This window comes from Leptonotus elevatus, chromosome 21 (genome assembly GCF_054856555.1).
Source record: "Leptonotus elevatus isolate MCC_2025b chromosome 21, RoL_Lele_1.0, whole genome shotgun sequence".
NCBI classification, from domain to species: domain Eukaryota; kingdom Metazoa; phylum Chordata; class Actinopteri; order Syngnathiformes; family Syngnathidae; genus Leptonotus; species Leptonotus elevatus.
This window is the reverse complement of record NC_141259.1, coordinates 12245263-12267616: the sequence shown is the minus strand read 5'-3', so window position 1 is coordinate 12267616 and position 22354 is coordinate 12245263. Positions and strand designations below refer to the sequence as shown.

The window sequence follows — 22354 nt, the reverse complement described above, 5'->3', positions numbered from 1 at the left end:
ACAATCGCATCTTTTGTCATTTTCTATTATAGTCCAAAGTGTTTACGCTTCTCTGAACATGCGCTGCTTGACATTCCGTCGCTGTTTGTTATATGTCATTAATCACATCCTTAATAAGAGTGGGCTCTCTCAAAGTGTAACTAATTCACCTTTGCATGTGTTTCTGTAGGTCGTCAATGTATCGGTGGAGTTGTCCACGGTGGACCACACGCTGCAGAAGCTGTGCCGGTTGTACAGGAAGACGAGGAGGAAGCCCAAAGGCCTGTCCAGGCTGTTGGCCTACCTGCTGAGTATTCAGCACCTGGCGGTCATCACCACGGCTGTGGTCTTTGTGCTGGTGGTGGTCCTGTGGTCGCTGCTCTGGGTCTTTATATGTAAGTATGTGTTGATCAAAATATTCAATAATCAGCCATTTAAGTGCCACAATGCTAATGAAACACATTCATTACATTTTTTTTTTTTTCAATAATTTACTAATGTTTCTATATATGACATGATCAATCTATCCCAGTTCGGCGCGAAGGCAACAGTGGCATGTACTTTGCCGGCATGTTCCGTGTGGCCAATGTGGAATTCATCCCAGAGTATCGCCAGGCCGGATCCCACGAGTTTGTCTCCATGGCGACGAAAATACAGCATGTGGTACGTGGGGGGGGGGGGGGGGGCAGGACAGGTAGCACTGTGCATGATACACTTTTGTGTTAAGTGTTTCTGCTGCTGCAGGTGAGCGGTGTGTACAAAATGTCCTCAGTGGCTCGACTGTTCAAGCACACCATCATTTCGGACCTCAGGTAGGCCTACTATACTTTCTTTTAAACATACATGCAGGGGGCTACCTAGTCATTTGGGGGGCCCAAGAAAAACTCAGTAATGAAGTTTTCCACTTCCACATGTAACTTAATGCATTTTCTCAAGTACTGCATTTGGGTTTGCCTGCTTTTAATCAAAATGGCTGACTTTCCTGCCCAATTTTGGGCACCGGTCCTTGAGACTTTTTTGCATGTCCTGTTATGATAAATATGCCCACCCAATTTCATGTCAATTGGTGAAACTGGTGTCCGGGGCAAGTAAAGAGTACCCTGTAGTGTTCCGCAGGGGTCAATCCTTGATCCCATCCTCTTCATTATTCAACTTATTCCTGATACGGCAATTTGGTAGCTCTGCATTGTCACGCCCTCAAAAGGTTCCTGCTTGGCTAAATGTGACAGTGTCTTTAGGGTCTTGTCATATACGGTGTCTTTGTTTTTAATCCCTCAGTACCAACAATAAGGGAGGCGTGCTTGTGCACTTCTGGATGGTGTTTGAGGTCCCTCGCCTTAAGAGCGCGGCGGTGTGCGAGGAGTGCGTGGGCGTCATCCTCAGGGACTCGGTCCACGCCAGCCTGAAGAACCGCTCATCGGTGGGCTACCTGCTGGGCCTGCCCGTAGACATAGACTCCATCCTCATCAATGGTGACTCATGTTGGTGATGTGTGGAATGTTTCCTTTCATTTTTAAACACCTGACTGGTTTGGGGTGTCTTTTTTTTCGCAGGTGTCCTACGCTCAGATTACACATCCAATGCAGCAGGTGGGTGGATGCTTGTCTCCTGAAAATAAAGGACTGTTTTTTTTGTTGTTGTTGTTTTTGTTAGCTACAGTTGAAGTTATAGTAGATATATAGTATTTTACTATTTGCCTATGTGAAAGCATATATGCACACAAAAAAAAATACAAGAGCCTTGAATCTTTTGAATATGAATATTACAGGATCCCATTGTATAGACAAACTTTACGCCAGCCTTCCGGGGACGAGGGTCCCTCTGAATGTCTTTTCGTCATGGGGGGGTGTGCAATGCCACGTGAAGCTCACCGCCGTGCCCGGTTTTCTCATCCGGCTGACTGTCTCCTCCTTCCAAATCGAGCCCAGTGACTGCGTTCAGGACGGCCTAACTGTGTATGACGCTCTTCTACCCATGCGAGGGCGAGTTCTGCATAGGTGAGATCCAGCCTTCCTTAAAAAAAATAAAAATAAAAAAGTGTGTTTGTACAATTATGAGAAAGTTTAGTTGTAATATCAAGGAAAAAGTGTGTAGTTAAAAAACGTTTTTCTTCTTTTTTTTTTTCAGTATAGTTTTGGGGGGAAAAAGTCGTTTATTTTTTAGAGGGAAACATTTTTCATTATTTTCAAGGCAAACTATTTTAGATTTTCAAGAAAAAGTATATTTTCAATTTAAAAAGTAGTATATTTCGGAGAGAAATTTCATTCTTTTGAATAAAGATATCATCTCTTGTGAATCAAGTACCAGTAGTATATTTTCAAGAGTAAAAAAAAAAACTTGTTTTCAAAGATAAAAAATGCAAAATAAAAAGAAAATTTTTCATTTACATTTAGAAAAAAGAAGGAGAATGAAACCAATTTTATTTAAAATAAAAAATAAAATAAATTAAAAGGTATATTTTCAATTATCAAAAATATTCATATATTTTCACTAAAACATTTGGAGGGGAAAATGTAAATTTTAAGTAAAATGTATTTTCAAAAAGTCAGATGCATGAAAAGAAGCATTGTATATTTTTGTGGGGGAAAAGGGACGATTATGTAGAAAAAAATGCATATTTTTCAAATAATTTTGACTTTAACTTTAGTCATTGTTTTTAAGGAGAAATTACTGTATAGTGGAACCTCTGTTTTCGTGGTTAATCCCTTCCAGAATATCTGTTTAAAAACTCTACAAAAACCGTGACAACATTTTTATGAAAAAACGTAACATGGAAATTTGAATTGATGAAACTCGAGGTATACTCCCAAGAATAAATCGGTGTATTTTTGACTGAAATAGAGTAGAATGATATTGAGGGAAAAAAGAGCTGTGTAGTGAATTATGTGTCTTTCCAGGCTGTGTGAGCCGGTTTCCAGCTCCATCTCCCTCGTGTCCACCTCCAACGTCATGCTGTTGTCATTCACCATGACCAGCGGACCCAAGAGCTTCAGAGGACACTTTGAGGCCATTACAGAAGAGCGTATGTCATCTTTTTGTTGAATTCTTTTTACGCATGTACTGTGAATACAAAAAGTCTACACACCACTGTTTAAATTCCACATTTAATGGAAGCGTAATGCATTCACTTGAGAAAAAAAAAACTCCTGTTTTTCTGACTAATTTTTGGGGGAAGCTTTGTTTTTTTGAGTATTTTTTTTCTGTTTTTCAGTTTAAAAAAATTCCCTGTTTTTCAGAGTATTTTTTTCCTGTTTTTCTGAATATTTTTTTAATCTGTTTTATGAAATATTTTTCATGTTTTTCAGAATTGTTGTTTTCTATTTTTCTGAATATTTTTTAAAACTGTTTTCCCCTCAGAGATTAGAGAGCAAACAACAGTACAGTAGACTGTACACATCAATTCCTTTATTGAGAGCTAGCAAGTAAACATGACCATCTTATTTAGTTACATCAAGTTTTATTTTGATATGGGTTTAAAGCGTCGTTTCCACCGCCGGTACCTACTCTACTCTACTCCAAAAAAAAGCCTCGTCTCCACCAACAAATCTACCCGGCTTTACTCTACTCGCTTTTTCTTGTACCTGCTCCTTTGCGGTTCTAAAAAAAAAAAAAGTAGCCCAGTTCCAAAATATGATGTAATTATTTTGGAGGCCAATGATTGGTTCGAGACATGTCGTCATCAATGTGCAGCTGCGCAAACCTCCACCACGGGAAAACAGCTGCCATTAACGATGAAGAATGGCTTCCAAACAGATCAATGCTTGGACTTTTGAGGGAGATGCAAACCTTTTAAACATTATTGAATGCAGTCTTCTGGTTGCTGCAATATTCATTCGATGTCTTCAGGTTGAAAAAAACAGGCTGATGCATTTGAAATGCATTCAGACTGGCTATGTGCTGACTCAAGTCTCTTGATCAGGATACTGATGAAAATACTGGATCGCTATTAGAGAGTCTGCAACAAGTCACTTGGAGTTCAGAGGTAAAAATAAATAAAAATAAATTACTCAGAAAAACAGAAGCACCAGTTCTGTTTTTCGGGATAATTTTTTTTCTGTTTTTCTGAAAAGAAATTCCCCGTTTTTCTGAAAGTTACAAAAAATTACTCAAAACAAAGCTCTCCCAAAAAATTAGTCATAAAAACAGGGGGGGCGGGGGGGGGGGGGGGGTTCAAGTGAATGCAATACACGTCTATTATTATTATTATTATTATTTACAATTGATTTCACAAAGGAGGTGAATAAAATGTTGATATAATCTATTGTGGTCACAAAATCCTGGCTTTTGAAAAGGGGTGTGTAGACTTTTTATATCCACTGTACCTCTCCTCAGTGTGCATTTCTTACATCACTTCACAACCGCACGTGACCGGCCAGCTCCACAGCCCCTTCTATCCCAGCCTCGTGCCCCCCCACTGCTCCTGCACGTGGATCTTTCAGGTAAAGCTCCAGCATACGTACCTTGCACTCTACTTTTGTCATCATTTACTTTTTATGTGTTTTATTTATTTTATTCTATTCTAGACTCCTGATACTTCTTTGGGGATTGCGCTGCAGCTTTACAACTATGTGCTGAAACCAAAAGACATGAGGGGATGTGAGCACGGATGGTGGAGGGTCAACGAAAGGATGTATGAGCAATAATAACATAGAAAAATATTTTTTAAATGATAGTTATGCTACAATAAAATTTATATTTAGAATCCTGCCAAAAAGTGAGTCAACACTTTAGAATGGCTATAATTAAGAAATTTAAATTACACCAAAGTACTTGCCAAAAAATGGTCTCATGTTGTTTAATTAGCACATTGTAATTGATGTACCGGTAATACATCTGCTCTAGTTAATACAGTACAGGTGGTTGCTGAATCATAAGCCCAGCTGTTGCTTAACTAGTAGTTTTTCGCTTGCCGAATAGTGAGCCCACATCTACCAAAAGTGATTTATTATCATTGTAATGCAGTAATAAAAAACTGCTTGCCAAATCGTGAGCCTGCATGTTGCTTAACTAGTAGTAGTTCACTTGCCGTGCAGTATAAATTAGCAATGCTAAAGCAATGTACAATGACGTTGTCAACAGTTTCTGCGGTAGCTACGTGGGACACAAGAGCGTTTTTCGCATCGCGGAGCACGCCGCCGAGGTGGAATTTCGCTGCACGTCCCGAAGCGCCACGCAACCTTTTCGGGCGTCGTACAGCAGCTACATCATCAGCCAACGTAAGTGTTTTCTTGTTATCAGTGAAGAGGAATCATTTGATGTCTCATGTTGTGGACGCCGCTCTCATCCTGTCCACAGCCTGTCCGGAAAGTCACTTCCTGTGTTCCACGGGACTCTGCATGGAGAAAAGTCGACGCTGCGACGGGCTGGACGACTGCCAGGACGAGAGTGACGAGGTCTTCTGCTGTGAGTCAAATTCACCATGACTTTTATTGAGGCTAGTAATACGTTTTGTTTTTTATTTTATAAAGGTTGAGCATTTATTTTCTTTATTTAGTCAGTTTTTGAGAACATTTGTTGTTGGAACTTCTCGCATAATGTTGGAAAAAGTTTTATATTTTCAAGAAAAAATATTTTTTTATTGTTCTCAAATATAGAATTTTTGATAAAAGTACATTTTCAAGAAAAACAGCAAAATGTTTCTAAATAATTTTTTACTATATTCTATTTTTGAGGAAAAAAATTTAGGTTCTCAACAGCAACAACAATTGTATGTGAGTGAATGGTATATTAAAAAAAAAAAAGTATATATATATATATATATATATATATATATTTTTTTTTTTTTTTACAATAAAAAAATTATTTTTTAAGACAAAATTTTTTATATATTTAACATCTTAAAAAGTTTTGCATTTGTAGAAAAGTGTGTTTTTGAGAAATAAAGTTAAATATTTTCAACATTTGCTTTAAGAAACTGTTGAATATTTTTTATTTTTTTAAAGTCTTGTAACCCTGTTTATGAAAAGAGCTGTATATTTTCAAGGAAAAACTGTATGTAAAACATCATACTTCAGGTTTTTAGGTTTTACATTTTTCAATAGAAGTTGTACATATTCAAGAAAATGTTTCAAGATAAGTTGTGTATTTTCAATTTTTTTTAGAAACTGACATTTTTAATTTTTGAAATGTCTTTTATATATGAAAAAGTACTATATTTCCAACAACACTAATTTGGAATAAAAAAAAGTATACTTAAAAAAAAAAAGTATAATGTTGACCAGGAATTTTAAATTGCATAGGCAAAAAATCCGTTTGTCTTCCCTTTGCAGCGAGGCCCACCAAGAACTGCGACGGCAGCAGCCCTCTGCATCCCCTGTTCGTTTGCAACGGTGAGACAGACTGCGCCAACGGAATAGATGAAACCAATTGCACACAGGGTGAGAGTGGAACGTCTGTTCTTAAAATCGAGTATATCTTTATATGTTTGGCTGTGGTGTGTTTTGCCGCGTGATAGAAACGAGCTGCTCAGCCGTCAGCTACAAGTGCAGCAGTGGCTCGTGCATCCGGAAAAAGAACGCCAGGTGCGACGACATCGCCGACTGCCAGGACGGCAGTGACGAACTTGACTGTGGTGAGAACGCATTAAAATATCCTAAATGCAAATACTGTATCTCTACTTGTACAATGTCTTACAATGGACACATTTTCAAAAGCATTTTTAGGGCTAGTATGTTAGCTAATACTATCTTAATGTGCCTCATGTGAATTTGGTGGTTCGTATATATATATATATATATTTATTTATTTTTTTAATTTTATATATATATATTTTTTTTTATTATTTTTTTTTTTTTATTGTATATATATATATATATATATATATTTTTTTTTTTATCTTGTCCTAATGAAAAGTTGTTGTTTTTTAATCCTTTTTAACCGTATTTGTTATTGTGGGGATTTTTTTCAGTTTTTTATTTAAATCAAATTTCTAGACAAAAAGTACATTTTGAAAGGAAAAGTCATTTAAAAAAAAAAAATCTTCGAACAAGCAGTACATCCACAGCGTGGGTGGGTGTTTTTTAGTCAATGATATTAAACCATGACGTCTTGTGCAGCTTGTGGTCTCCCCGCCTCCCCTGGTGCCCCTCGCATCGTGGGCGGGACCGACTCGGAGGAGGGCGAGTGGCCTTGGCAGGTCAGCCTGCACTTTTCGGGTCACCTGATCTGCGGCGCCTCCGTGCTCTCATCTGATTGGCTCATCTCGGCGGCGCACTGCTTCAGCAAAGACAGGTCGCTTGACCGTCTCTCTCTGTCTCTCTCTCTCTCTCTCTCTCTCTCCCCCTCCCTCCCTCCTGGCTGGTCCACAAATCAACATCCGAACCCCCGCAGGCTGTCCGACCCGCGGCGCTGGCGGGCCCACTTGGGTGCGCTGACGCAGGGTTCCGGTGGGCATGTGGCGGAGATACAGCGCATCGTGGTGCACGAGTACTACGACGCCGGCACGCTGGACTACGACGTGGCGCTGCTGCGGCTCAAGAGGGCGTGGCCGTCTTCACTGGGCCCGCTGGTGCAGCCCGTGTGCCTGCCCGCCGCCTCGCACGCCGTCACCGCCCAACACCGCTGCTGGGTGACGGGCTGGGGGCATCGCTCTGAGGAGGGTGGGGAACGCTTTTTAGGAAATTACACTAATATAACTATATATAACTAATGTTATGATGTCACTTCCCCCCCGCAGACAAATCGCTGGCATCTGTGCTGCAGAAAGCCCACGTGTCCATCATGAGCCAGACTGAGTGCAAGAAGACTTACTGGCCCGTGTCGCCCCGCATGCTGTGTGCGGGGGTCCCGTCAGGGGAGCGAGACGCCTGCAGGGTGAGCCCCGCCCCCCGCACCAACCTCCCAAATGACGCTTGTTCAACATACCCAACCTTAGGTTCTGTACTCTGCTGTGATTGGTCAGGGAGATTCTGGCGGGCCGTTGTCTTGTCAGGCGCCGGGCGGGGGCCGCTGGTTCCTGATCGGCATCGTCAGCTGGGGGGCTGGCTGCGGCAGGCCCGGCCTGCCTGGGGTCTACTCCAGGGTCAGCAAGTTCACCTCATGGATCTACGGCCATATCAGTTAACAACCTCATTCGTAAAAATAAAAAAAAAACTCACAAAATGGAGTGTAGGTAAAGTATGGCTTTTTAATCTGGCCCACTAAGCATTTTCGTCATCAAGAAAGTTTTTTTTTCTTCATTATTTCATTTTTAGACAATGTTTTCCTAAATTTAATTAGTGTATTGTACTTTATTCTATTTTTTTCTAATCATTTATCCCAAAAATGGCTTGTTTATCATTGTAAAAGATAAAATATTAATACATTATATTCATTAATCTCATTGAGTAATTTTATTTTTGTTTAAGTACTGCAATAAAACATTTGTAAAATAAAAAACATTTAGGAAGCAAAATAAGGAAAATTAATTTTAACAGTGTATACATTTAAAATATATTGTTGATTAAAGAATTTGTCAATCATAGTTGTTATATTTGGTTATATTTTTAATTCTTTATTGTGTTTTTTTAGCCCAACAGTTTTAAGTTAATAGCTATTGATTAATAGTAATTAAAAAAATATATATATATTTAATTCAGGAAGTTATGACAATTTAATGAATTATAACTACAATAAAAATTCATGGTTGTGAATTATTGAAATCAAATATTTTACATATATCTTTATTATTTTTTTCCTTTTATTAATTTTTTTATTAAAATGTTTTATGGTTTTTTTTTTCATTTACTTCATACAATTGAAAATTGGTCTCCCAAGTTTGCCCACGCCAAATTGACCGCCTTGGAAATGTTGCTATTGTTGGAGGAAAGTTACACAATAAACGTTGATTGAATGTACCGTACAACATCTCGAGTCATTCGATGCCAGATTAGTGATTGCGGGGTCTCGCTAAATACCCGCCCCCCCCGTGGAGCATTCAACCCGCCGCAATTGCGACAAGGGGGGAAGTTTGCACACAATATCAGTCAACGGGGTTTGAACATAGTGTCCTCATTGTCCCCCGCCCCGGCCGTGCAATGCATTGTGGGACTCGGGCTCACACCTAAAAAGCGGAGCAGGTGAATGAAAAAGGGGTCGGATTTCGGTCGGGGTGGGTGTGGGGGTCGTCTCGCTCTCTCAATCGCCTCTCCGGAACGGACCGGGACTCCGCCATGAGGAGGGAAAGCTGCCAGGTGTACTGCATCTTCGGGCATGGACGCTCCAGCTCCTGCGGGGTGCAGGTAAGAAGAACTCCACCCCACCCACTCCCATTTTGTTATAATGATGCCCACCTTAAATTGTTTGTCCGACAGAAGGAAGAGGGGGTCTTGAAGGAGTCCACTCATCTTGCCAGCTTCCCGACGAAGATTGAAGAGGAGCAAGTTCCGCCTCCCCAATGCGATTGTCGCAGGAGATGGCCGTTTGGACTCCTGCCCGTTTTGTCAGGCGTCGCTGCCATCGCTTTAGCTGCACACTACTTGACATGTGAGGCACACTTTTATTCGTCAACAACTCTTCATAAAACACACTTTAAACATTGACCTGTTTAAACAAACCACTTAACTTTGCCCTACTCAAGCCCACTGGCTTAATGTTAACGGAAAATATAATTGACATGCTAACTGATAGCATGGTGTCGCTATGTTATAACTAGGGTCTGGCCCAATAATCAAACTTGTTTTTTTCCACATTAAATAACATTTCAACGTCAAATAGATAATGATTGAAAAATCTGCAATAAGATTGGCTGATAAAAAATAAGAATTTAATCATGTACATCATGTACATAACTGAAATGTGGTCAACTGATGCAAATGTGATGGCTCAGTTTAACAACTGGAGCACACCAGGAGGAGTAGCAGCACAATATTGAAATGAAATGAAAATGCATTAAATGTCATTGCTTCATTACTATATGTTTAAAATAAATGAAAAATAAAATAAATTTACATATACTGCTATTTTTCCTATTAAAAAGCACGTTTTCCCAAGGTATTACTGTAAACCTTCATGCCACTTTTCCTCAGCAGCCCCGCCCACCTCCGTCTTTTTCCTGGGATGCAGCGTGGAGTTTCCCAACTTGAACTTCTCTACGGAGCTCGCCGACAGCTCCTCGCCGCAGTTTCGCCTGCAGGCGCGCTCCTTCAAGTCTTACGTGGGTGCCATTTTGCCCCTACATTTTGCCTGACTATTCCCTTCTCCTTGTCTTGCCTTTTCCTCTTTTGCATCTCCTTGCTGTTAAATGTAAAGCTGAAACAGGAGCTCGTCAGTGTGTGTGTGTGAGTAAATGTGTGTGCGTCTATAGTGTATGTATGTGTGTGTGAGCGTCTAAGGGGGGTCCAAAGGGTCCTCGGGGATCAGGCTCTTTTCAGTGTTGAGGACAAGCCTGCCATAGTGAGAGGACGAGCAAAAGACTTCAATACGAACATTGTCTGTGTGCGGCACACACACACACACACACACACAAAGTGAGCTAGGAGGTTCTCACCATCATTTTAGGAACAGACTTTGCCATCACCTGCTGAACGAAATGAGTTTAATTTACTGTACAGTATTTCCTGTCCCAAGTGTTCACTTTGATAAATAAACCCCTCAAACTAAATAAATAACTATGCAAAATAATAAACATTTTGAAAAATAAATGCCTCCCTCCTAATAAATCACTCGCCCAAATCGACACCTGCTCCACCCCCCAGGAAAAAAAAGGCAAATTAGCCGGTAATACACACTGTAGACATATCCTCGTAAAAAGATATATATATTTGCAAAAATATTTCTGCAATTTAAGGTCTCCCATTTATTAAAGACCTTACCCCAAATAGACGCCTCCATTTTCCCCGCAGATATAAAATACTTTGACAGAGAAGACATATTGATTATAATTTGTGTAAAGTGTGTATTTTTTCCCTTACTGTACCACTCAATCATTCCCACAAAAGAGAAATAAATATGACATGCAAATTGTACACAAAATAATAATAATAAAAAAGAATAAACGTTTTGAAAAATAAATGCCCTCCTCCTAAAAAATCACTCGCCACAAATAGACATCTGCTTTCCCCCCTCAGAAAAAAATTCATACAACAAACTAGCTGTAATACACACTGTAGACATATTCTAATAAAAAAAAAGTTTAAATGTACAAATATTTTGCAATTAAAGGTCTCCCATTTATTAAAAACCTTACCCCATATAGACGCCTCCATTTCTCCCCTCAGGAAAATTTTTTTGACAGAAAAGACATTAATTATATTGTGTGTCTATTTTTTTTTCTTATTTTACCAATCAATCATTTTTCAAATAGAGGCCTCCCACCTAATTAATCCTTTACCCTTTATGATATAAAATATTTTTCAGTTCTCAGAACTCTACAAGTCCACTCTGTGGAGCTCTTACTACCTGCGCTCAGGGATCGCTGCCTTCAGGTACGCTGCTGCAAAAGTATTGGGACACCTGAACGTCATGATGCAAATGAAGAGTGTGCGCGTGTGTCTGCGTGTGTGTCTGTGCGGCAGTGAAGGCACAGAAGGCCTCACCGTGTTCTACTGGAGTCAATTCTCCGCCCCGAACCACGTCGCCATGGCGATACGCCGGTCCAGCCCGGAGAAGCTGCAGCGCGGGCTGCCGGGGAGCAACAAGGTCGTGTGGGACGGCAGGCACGAGCAGCGCTACTACTTGGAGCAGGACGACGTCACGCTACATCTGCTGGGTAACGTAGCTTTAAATCGTTTGTGTGAAATCAAACAAAATTATAAATCCCTAATGTTTTTCCACATTGTTTCTCCAATTGTCATCAAGCTTTATGGATATGCACTAGTTAGAAAGCTGCTTAGTTGATTTGTTTTTAATTAACCCTATAAAGCCTGAACCATGAAATATATGAGAGAAAATTCGGATTCTTTGTAAATAGTCTTTATTGGCGCTTTTTTAAATCAACTTCCACATATGACTTTTCAATTGTGTCATATTTGATACATCAGGTCACAATGCTTTAAAATGGTACATTTATAACTGTCAAATATATCATAACAAATAGACATATCAAACTTATTATTATTTCCAAAAATCAGAAAGAACATTTGCCACTATTGATAACTCTCCTTTCTCAATTGGGCGATCTTACAAGGTTGCTGGAAAAGCAATCAACTGTGTGATACTGCCCTCTAATGGATTACGCGTGCAATGCATGTGTCAGATCATGTATGTCCAATAGTAAGGGACTGCCCGGAATTTTTTTATTTTTATTATGCTCATGAACTAGAGGGCTCAAAATGTTTTGTATTTAATATGATATGGTTGGCTTTGGCTATCGGTTGACAAGAAACCATATTGAGTCGTATATCAAATTAAAGCTGTTTTTGAAGGCTTTTTAAATCTTTTATGACGTTGCTAATATCTAGTTATAGGGCTGTGCAATTAATCAAAATTCAATTACAATTTCAATTATTACACTCCACAATTACAAAATCAGCATAATCGTCAAAAAAAAAGAAAATATTATTCATGCTAATGTTTAGTTGTTTAAGTTGTTTGAATGTATACATTTGCACCTTTTTAAAAAATTTCAAGTAACAAATTTAATAAATTGTTTCGTCCAAAAGGAACTTGCCTATTTATAGTGTTTTAAAGGATTTTGTCTTCATTTTTTTTACGTTTAAATGATCACCCTAATCGTGATTTCAGTTATGACCGAAATAATCGTGATTAATATTTTCTTCAGAATCGAGCAGCCCTCTCTGGTTATGTGATGTCATAATATCCAATTTGACACCTAATGTTGACTGCACCTGTGTAGGTTTGGATCCTGATGAATGGGAAGAAAAATCAGACAAGCTTAAGAATCCAAACAGCCTCCAGAGTGGGAAGTGGCAGCTCGGCTTCCAAGGTGAGTCTTCGACTTTAAAAACGTAAAGAAATCATCAGAAGTGATATTTGCTCTTTGCTTCTTGTCTGAAGCCGTGTCCTTTGACCTGTACGCTAAACACGGTGTGAACCGCACCCTGGTCCTGGTGAGTCCCAAGAAGCTATACTACCAGTGGCGCCTTCGCGTGCCATCGGGTCACGCGCTCCGCCTGGTGGTCCTCGCCCTTCACGGCGGCACCGCCTCGCCAAGCTGCGGCGCCCACAAGATGTCCGCCTACGACTTCCTGCTTCCTTTGCAGAATAAGATCATCACCAGGTACGCTCTCTCATCTGTTGCTTTTTTTGCTTTATTTCCACCTTTTTTGCTTTTGTGCTTGCAGGTGGTGCGGGCTGCCCGTGACGTCAGGCTCCTCCCCCGCCTTGAGGCTGACATCCTCGGGGAACGTCATGCTGCTCACCTTCTCCTTCAGTCGGCAAAGGGAGGGAGCCGTCTTCAAAGCGTACTTCCACGCTGTCCCCAAAGCAGGTTAGTATAACATTAGTCTCAAACTCGGGTCCTCCAGGACCAGTTCTGCATGTTTTAGAGGTTTCACTCCTCGCGACCACACTCTTGAGTTGCGCCCAATTAATTTTAACGACAAAAAACAATTAGCGAGGGGAATTCGAAACATGTTTACTGCAGTGGAACCACGCATACATACTCCCATGCATGCTGTATTTATATTATTTGTTTTGATTTTAGATTTTTTTTAAATGTTTAATTCAGATTTAATATGTTTGAATAATGTGTATATATTTATTTCATGTCTAGTTTAATGTTCAAAATGTTTTTCGTATTACTACGTGTTTTGTGTTTTGTTTAGCTTTTTATATTTTTTGTATTTTAAAAATGTAGTGTAATAAATTCATGTTTTTTTTTTATTTAAAAAAAATCTGATTGAATGTTAGAATGTGTTTGTATTTAGCTTTTTGTTGTTAAAAAACGGTTTTATTGTTAGACATTTAAGATTTTTGGACTTATGAAAATGTATAATGAAATTGTTCAAATCTACATTCAACATTACTTTTGAAAGGATTTTTGTTTTACTTTTGATTTTTTTAAATTAATATACCATTTACGTTTTTTTGTCAATATTTTTAATTTATTTATTTATTTATTTATTTTTTGGGGGGGGGGGTCAACAGCATAAAAAAAATCTGCGTTTTTGTAAGTATTTTTGGGGTTTATGAAAAATAAAATACAATTTTATGTTTTTGTTTTAGCCCGATTTTTCCAATGCATTTATTTCAATGGGCCTCAATTATGTGTTTTTTTCGCTACGCATAGACTGGCACATATTTTGACCATTTTTAAAATGGTATTTTTAGTCATTCATCTGGCTAGGAAGTGTGTTGCTCATCCTTGGAATAGAAGGTGCCCCAAAATAGTTAACATTTTCCATTCATGTAAATTGTATTGTGTGGCTAATATATATGAACACTTTATGCGCACATGATGGACCTTTACTTGGTTACATTCAAAATCTAGCATATATAATTGGTTGATAATGATATTGTCTTGGGGTACCTAATATAGTCAGCGGCCTTTGTTTTGTTCTTGTATTATTTAGGTTGTGGAGGGTCTGTGTCAATTTGGAATGGCTCCATTTCCTCACCTTACCATCCCTACCACTACCCTCCTAATATTGACTGCAGGTGGACACTACGAGTGAGTCGTACCTGGGGGTCTGTGAGAAAAGTTGGGGTTTTTTTCAACACAATTGTAGACTATGGCGTGCTTTTTCTTTTTTTCATTCAATCGGCTGACATTCAGGCACCGTTGCCTGGATATCTGATCTCCGTGACGATGATGAGGCTGGACATCCAGCAGTCGTCGGACGGTTGCGAGAAGGACTGGCTGGACGTCGGCGGCGTCAAGTGAGTCATGGGAGCGTATTAGTTGTAAGGATTTTGTCACCGCAGCGTCTCGCAAGCCAAAATATAGGTTTTGATCTAAATTTTATGAAAAAAAAAAACATTTTAAAAACAATAAATAGTAACAGTAAGTAAACAAAAAGAATTATCATTATTAAGTCATTATAGAAATATTAATTTATTGGGAAGTAAAAATGTGCATAATTTTTTATATATGTAATATAATTAATAGATGAGTAATACAAAATCATACTTAAAAAGTATGTGGAATGAATAAAACATAAAATAAAAAATTTAATAACTCCAGCATTAAACAAGAAAAATAGTAATAATAAATACAATGAATGACAATAAAATAAAATAAATTACAAAATAATAAAACAAATTAAAGTTTAAATATATATATATATATATATATATATATATATATATATATAATCATTTAAAAACTTCTTAAATATATTTACAATTAATAAAATGATGAACAGGGAATGTGGAAATACAGCTTCAAAATGAGACATGTGTTTAAAAATCTAATAATATCAATTAAAAATGAATAACTAATCAAAAAAAAATTTTAATCCCAAATATAGATACAAAATCTATCCTTTATGCATTATTTTAACTTACCAAACTTTCTCCTCTCTGCATTAGGCACCACGTTGATCAAGCAGCATTAATTCAAATGATCATGTGACTCCTATCTCCTTTCTTATTGGTCTAGATTTTGCAACCAGATATCGGAGAGCAGCAGAAGGCGGGTCTACTCGTCTCCCCTCTCCATCCGCTTCCACTCGGACGAAGCCGTGACTCACCGGGGTTTCTATTTGCGCTACCGGACCTTCTCGCCCGAGGGCTGTAAGTTGCCGACCCCGCCCCCGCCCTCATTTAAAGTCACAGCACCTAATTAATGTCCTCCGTACGCGCAGCCTGCCCGCCGCGTCAGTTGGGCTGCGGCGACGGCCGCTGCGTCCCTTTGAGGCGTGTGTGCGACGGCGTCAGGGACTGCGAGGACGGTCGCGACGAAGCCAGATGCTGTAAGTGTCCATCTGCGATCATCAACTATCAAACCTCCACTGTAGCCTCAGCGTTGTTGTTTGCGTCCAGCGTCGTGCAGGCCTGGCGAGGTGCTGTGCGCCAACGGCCAATGTCAAACCCAAAGCAGCCAATGTGGCGTCTGCTCAGACAGCGGTGAAGACGGCGGCTGCAGTGAGTCGACTCGCACGCGGACACACACACAGAGTGAATCTTTTAATGATTTGCTTTATTCACAGGAAGTAAATGTTACCACACATGTGCCAACAAAGTGTGCCTGCCCAAGTCTTCAGTGTGTGACGGCGTTGTGGACTGTAAAGACCGCAGCGATGAAATTAACTGCACCAGAGCATGTCAGCATTTATATTAATAGAAGATTATTTTCATATACTTTTACATGTATTTCGGGGTGTCTTTGTTCCTCTCACAGATGCGAAAGGTTGCTCGTCTTCTTCGTACAAATGTGCTAACGGAAAGTGCGTGACAAAGCTCAACCCAGAGTGTGACAGAATCAAAGACTGCCAGGACGGGTCTGATGAGGTGCGCTGCGGTAAGTTGCAGTTTAGGAGGATCTGGATGCTTTCATGCATTTTTTTTTTTTTTTGGTCTGGACATTTTTTTTCCTTTTTTATATTTGTATGTACTCATATCAATTTATGTTAATTATATTTTATGTTTTCTGAATTGTATTTATATATTTTTTTCTTGTTTTTCTCTTTTTATTTTATTTTAATTTTTCATTTCATTAAAAAAAAAAAATCCATTTAATCCTATTTTTTGGATGTACTGTATTTTAATTTTGTTTTATTTAAATGTATTTCATTTATGATTACTTTAATTATTTAAATTTTCTTTTTTTTCCATTTTATTTTGATTATTAAATGTCTTGTTATTTTTACTTCTTTTATTTCATATTTCTTTCAGCCGATTTTTTATTAAATCATTTTGGACACTGAAGCCCATTTGGAAAGAAAAACAAAAACTGAAAAATTACATTTGTTTACATATTGTAACTTTTGTCATTCTTTTTTTTATATTTTTTGTAAGCATATACACATTATGTATTTGTTATCATTTACAAACATTAATGTACACAGTGTACTTAAAAAAAATTATATATATATATATATATATTTGGCATTTCTATTCCCTATAAATTAAAAAATATATCAAATGGCCATTTGAGGGCGCTGTTGTACACGTTGGGTTTTGGCTTCAACCTATACTGTCCAATAAAATATCCAACTCCTTTTTCTTATACAGTATGTTATTGAATCCAAAGCAGCGATTCCGTTTTTTGAAACCTGCATAACTAACTAAATCTGCACCCGTGTTCGCATCCAGGTTGCGGCATCCGGCCCCGAAAGAGGCCCAAGATCGTAGGAGGCGCCAACGCGTCTCCGGGCTCGTGGCCGTGGCAGGTGAGCCTCCAGATGGAACGTTACGGCCACGTCTGCGGCGCCACATTGCTCGCCGCACGCTGGCTCGTCTCGGCGGCGCACTGCTTCCAGGATTCAGACACCATCAAGTATGAATACTTACAGCATTTATGTCCGTATGCATACATATATATATATGTATGTATGTCCTGCTTTGCAGGTATTCGGATCCACGCTCGTGGCGCGCCTACATGGGGATGCGTTTGATGGCGGCGGGTAAGAGCGCCGTCTCGGCCGCCAGCAGGCCCGTGCGCCGTATCGTCCCGCACCCCAAGTACGAGCGGCTGACGTCCGACTACGACATCGCCCTGGTGGAGCTGGGCGCCCCCGTCTTCTTCAACGAGCTGGTGCAACCGGTCTGCGTGCCGGCGCCCTCGCACGCCTTCGCCATGGGGGCCAGCTGCTTCGTCACCGGCTGGGGCGTCCTCACCGAGGATGGTAATCGCTCCTTTTGACAGTGAACCCCCGAAATGAACGCAAATGCAATTCATCATCTCCAGCTTCCCATTTTTTCCTGCAAGGAAAAGGGTGCGAATTGATTTGCGTGCATTTTGATGGCAGGGGAGCTCGCGTCTCGCTTGCAAGAGGCCTCGGTGCGCATCATCAGCAGGAACACCTGCAACAAGCTCTACGATGACGCCGTCACGCCCAGGATGCTTTGCGCGGGAAACCTGCAGGGCGGGGTCGACGCCTGCCAGGTGACTTCTATTTGTCAATAACACGGATATCCATCCAGTATATTTGCATGTATTTCTTTGATATCTTTTAAATGTTCAAATACAATTAGTTAGTTTTTTGTTTTTGAGATTAAAATCTATAACAAAAATGCATATTATATTTATTTATTTATTTTTGCCTTTATCTTAGAATTTTTTTAAATGCTTCATTCAGATTTAATTCAATATATTTGTACCGGTGTATATATTTATTTTATGTCTTGTTTAATGGTCAAAATGTTTTTTCGTATTTTGTTTGTTTTTGTTTTTATATTTATTTATTTTAAAAATGCATTGTAATAAATACATTTTAAAAAACTGTAAAAACGTTTTTATTGTTAAATATTTAATATTTGGGGATTTATGATTTTATTTTAGTTTTTTTTTTTACAATTCTATTCATATGCCATATTTTTGAATAGATTTGTATACATTTATAATATTTAATGGATTTAAAATTGTAAATGTTTAAAGACAATTTATTTTTCAGATTAGTATTTTATATATACATGACGGATACATTTATATGCTTTTTGGATACTCATACGTTTTATTTAGAAAATATTCTGCTTTTATGAGGCTATAAACACTCACCAAATCTGTCAGATTTGGTTTAATATGGTTAATCCAATCCTTTGATGGACTGGATAGACACTATTTCATGTACTGAGCCCTCTTTGTCATTTGTAGGGTGACTCCGGGGGTCCGCTCGTGTGTCAGGAGCGCGGCTGGCGCTGGTTCCTGGCGGGCATCGTGAGCTGGGGCGAGGGCTGCGCCAGGCAGAACCGTCCCGGCGTCTACACGCAAGTGGTCAAGTTCGCCGAATGGATCCACCAGCAGACCCGAGGTCAGGCGTGACCCCCACAAGGACCAAGAAAGCACTTGTTTGGTGTGTTGCGGAGCAAAACAAATAAAATAAAATAAAAGTCACTAAAATGTGTTTCTTCTTTGAACTGCAGTGATGTTAAATGTAATGATAATTATTTAAAAAGTACGAAAAGTCTAAAACTGAGGTCTTTATAAAATGTCACATCAGCACTTGTTGTTGAGCTCACAGCGACCTCTAGTGGTTAATTTCTGCCAAATACTAAAATGAGTATGATTACTTTCATTTTGTTGATTTTATTTGTATGAAATGTACTCTAGATCTATTTATTATTAAAAAAAAAAAAAAAAAACATGAAAAATCCTATTTAATTGTATTCTTTATTTTGGCCCCTATAATTGTGAAATCACTCAAATTAGCAGAAAAGAATTTCCAATTTTCTTTTATTTGTATTTTATAATTAAATTGTAATAGCCATTCTTGTTTGCATGCATCCCCCCCCCCACCCCCAATTGTTGTGCAGTTCCAAAACAAAAAAATGTAAGATATTAAAAATATAGAGCATATGGATTGTTATTTTTGCACGTCATTATATACTAACATTTGAAAGAAAAAAAAATTCTTTGTCCATAATATCCTTCATTTGGTTAAAGTTTTTGGTCTAGTCTAAAATCTGAATCAGGCTGTGATTGTTGGAGCAATTACGTTTCATTTTATTTTTTATTTTTTTGGGGGTTAAATGAATAACCTAAAAAGTTGGGCTGTTTCCTTTTTGACCCAACTTTAAAGACTTTTCACTTGTGTATGAGAGTGGGGGAAAAAAAACGAGTGTGTTTGACCGTCTTTCAATCTGTGAAATTAGTGTTTCACACTTGCGTACAGTGAAAAAATATTTGACAAAAAAACGTGCGTACGTGCAAGCCACCACGTGGATTCTAAATGTGCACATGCCGGTTGTTATTGAGATCCAGTCAGTGTGATTTATTGGCCAGTTCGGAGCACTTAAAGGAGGCTGGGAGTCGACTCCGTCGCTGGGTGTGTCCGAGTGGCTGTTACGCGCATGGCTTGGGGTGTGCGCGCGTCGCGGAAGGCCGCCATCCGGTGGCCCCCACTGTGGGAACTCTATAAAGCCCCAACCACGGGTAGGCGTCGCGCAGGAGTCCCTCAAGTCGCTTCTCTTTCCCTTCTGCATCATCTTCATCCACAAAAAAAAGAAAGGATTAACCCGTCTCTCTTTCTTTCTTTCTTTATCGGTCGTTGGACGAACAACGATGACATTTCTGCTCACCTTTCTGCTTTGTGGATTGTACGCGCTCTTCGCCAAAGGTGAGTCGGCGCCACTGGATCGTCTCAATCCAACTTTTTTTACGCACTGAATTTGGGGGGGGGGTTGGAGTGGATTTTTACGTACGAGGACTTCATGTAAAATCCTCAACCAAATTCCATGAAAACGCTCGACAAAGCGTTTCCATGTGGCTGCACTTATCTCCAGATAGGTGATCATGCAAGGTGGATCAAATTATTGTGATTATTATTATTATTATTATCCCTCTGCAAAAAATATATATAAATCACTTTTCAATTTAAAAATCAATTAGATGGTGACGGCTCTAAAATGCATCATTTCTTAATAAGAAATACACCGTGCATGTAGAGATATACACATATAGTATTGATAAAATATAATTCATGTGTTTTGATTTTTATATGTTTAAGTGTTTTATTATATATATATCCAAGTGTTTGGCATGTTTTGTGTTTAAACAGTAATTTTATATTTTTTATGTGTTACAAGTATTCATTTTTTTTTCACATTCTTACAGTAAGGCTTTTTCTTCCTTTTTACATTTCGATATAAATACCTAACTCGTGTTTTTGTGATTGAAAAAAGAAATCACTATACTGTAAATTTAATATTTGAAAATACATTGTTAAAATTGCTGGGTCAAAAGCAACCCAATTTCAGTCAAAAATTGGACTGATGTGCCAACTTGGTTCTACAAAGCAGTGAACCATCTTTCTTTTTTTTTTTTGAAGGTCGATCCAGTTTTTGACCCAGCAGTATTGAAGGTGTAAATAATATAATTTTTTCGTTTTTTTGTTTTTTTTTGCTTGAATTACTGTGATTTTTATTTTATTTTTACATTTTTGGCCAATTTCTTTAATATTAGATTCGATTTTACTTTTGTGATTTTTAAATACATTTGTTTTTGCATTTTTAAAATGTAATCCAAAAATTCTGATATTATATTTTAGACTTTTATTTTATTTTATTGAAAAAGTGTATATGTAATTTCTTCTAATGTTCAATAAATTATTTTTGTCTTTAATATATTTACTTTAAATTCCTTCCGTAATATCGAGGACTGAATTTATTTTGGCTTTCAAATAGTCACTTATCGAGTCGGTACTTTTTAAAATACTTAACTCATCTGTTAGTAGATAATATAAAAAATAAATAAAAAAATAAAATATACCTTTCATTAAATGTATAATGTAAAATATATTTCTAGATAAACATCTTTTCGTTTTTCTTTTTCTTTTTTGGAATAATCTGAGCTGCGAATAGCATTAAAAGGACATTTTGCCTTTTGAATGGACATCAAAGAAGCTACAATACGTATGAGAGTTTACGAGAGAGCGTGTGTCACCCCATGTCAAACTAAAGGAAGCGCTATCGGAAGTGTGACTAAGGCAACTTGCTCTGAATGAGCCGTCCACGGAGAGCCATAATGCCAACAATCCACGACCGCTGCCATCCGTCTCAATGAACCGAAATGCGATTGGCTCTTTTTCGACAACTTCTTGTTTGTTTTTTTGATATTTTTTTGGGGGGGCGGGACAATGCTCGGGGTTGCCCCTGCTGCCGCTTGCCTGAAAGTGTCCTTGTGTTGTGCAGGTGCAGACAAGGAGGCCAAAAGCAAATACAGCATACCCGTGCTGGAGGGGACACACGGACAGCTGGTCCTGGAGCTCAACCAGACCCTGGAGCTCAACTGCAGGTCACTTTCTAACTTTAGCTAAATGCTAATAAACAATGCAATTTGCCATTTGCGGGCTAGCTAATAGCATTGGTGTCATAATTCTTTAAGCAATGGGACTAATTGAACACAAATGGTACAGCAACATATAGAAACATATTTATTATACTCGCTGGTATATTTTCTTTATCCTCTGCAAAGATGCACCACATATCCTTCTGTATTATACTGCCTCCCAGGCGGGCAGGGTGCTCACACCAGCACAATATCCGTTGAAGTGGAGCAAAAATATTTGGCAAAAGATACTGTTTGATTCTTCAAATGATGTTAAGTTATGTCATTACTATATGTTTTATCAAGTACAATACTATAGCATAATTTTTTTCAGATTGAAAACAGCTTTACAAACATTTTTGTAAAATGTTTTTTGCAGAGGATAAAGAATATATGCCTGTATTTTTATATTGCCTATGTGTTGCTGGACCTTTTTTTCCAAATATCAATTTCTTAAAGTGTTATAGCAAAGTAACATCTATGCTAGCTTTGTTAGCCCGGTTATAGTGTTTTGCATTGTCTGTTAGCATTAGGCTAGCAGATGTTCCAGAATGTAATTCTCTCATTTAA

General features: G+C 38.5%; 3 protein-coding genes across 5 annotated transcripts in view; all 3 read left to right on the top strand.

Moving 5' to 3' along the window:
- Positions 1 to 521: 521 nt before the first annotated feature.
- tmprss7 (transmembrane serine protease 7) lies at positions 522 to 8477 on the top strand. The gene is made up of 16 exons (XM_086065989.1): positions 522 to 642; positions 724 to 791; positions 1258 to 1451; positions 1533 to 1568; positions 1748 to 1976; positions 2877 to 3001; positions 4312 to 4418; positions 4503 to 4609; positions 5059 to 5195; positions 5275 to 5382; positions 6249 to 6356; positions 6434 to 6550; positions 7035 to 7209; positions 7309 to 7577; positions 7655 to 7791; positions 7880 to 8477. Exons 1-16 carry the CDS (start codon positions 535 to 537, stop codon positions 8039 to 8041), a joined length of 2187 nt encoding a protein of 728 aa, XP_085922115.1. The 5' UTR covers positions 522 to 534; the 3' UTR covers positions 8042 to 8477.
- A 24-nt stretch (positions 8478 to 8501) lies between these two features.
- Positions 8502 to 18998, top strand: LOC147155916 (suppressor of tumorigenicity 14 protein homolog). Its single transcript, XM_086065984.1, has 18 exons — positions 8502 to 9441; positions 9984 to 10111; positions 11314 to 11381; positions 11472 to 11665; positions 12752 to 12841; positions 12913 to 13135; positions 13200 to 13345; positions 14430 to 14527; positions 14633 to 14736; positions 15458 to 15591; positions 15663 to 15770; positions 15841 to 15942; positions 16008 to 16121; positions 16199 to 16318; positions 17113 to 17296; positions 17368 to 17645; positions 17769 to 17905; positions 18614 to 18998. Exons 1-18 carry the CDS (start codon positions 9129 to 9131, stop codon positions 18779 to 18781), a joined length of 2709 nt encoding a protein of 902 aa, XP_085922110.1. The 5' UTR covers positions 8502 to 9128; the 3' UTR covers positions 18782 to 18998.
- Positions 18657 to 22354, top strand: part of flt1 (fms related receptor tyrosine kinase 1) — a 29159-nt gene continuing 25461 nt past the window's right edge. For 2 of the 3 annotated variants that reach the window (XM_086065981.1, XM_086065980.1), the window contains exons 1-3: positions 18657 to 18770; positions 19742 to 19891; positions 21649 to 21751. In XM_086065981.1, the coding sequence (XP_085922107.1) occupies positions 19810 to 19891; positions 21649 to 21751 (185 nt within the window). In that variant the 5' untranslated portion in view covers positions 18657 to 18770; positions 19742 to 19809. Of the gene's footprint in view, positions 18771 to 19741; positions 19892 to 19917; positions 20076 to 21648; positions 21752 to 22354 lie in introns of those variants that run through there. The other variant, XM_086065982.1, reaches the window with a different exon arrangement.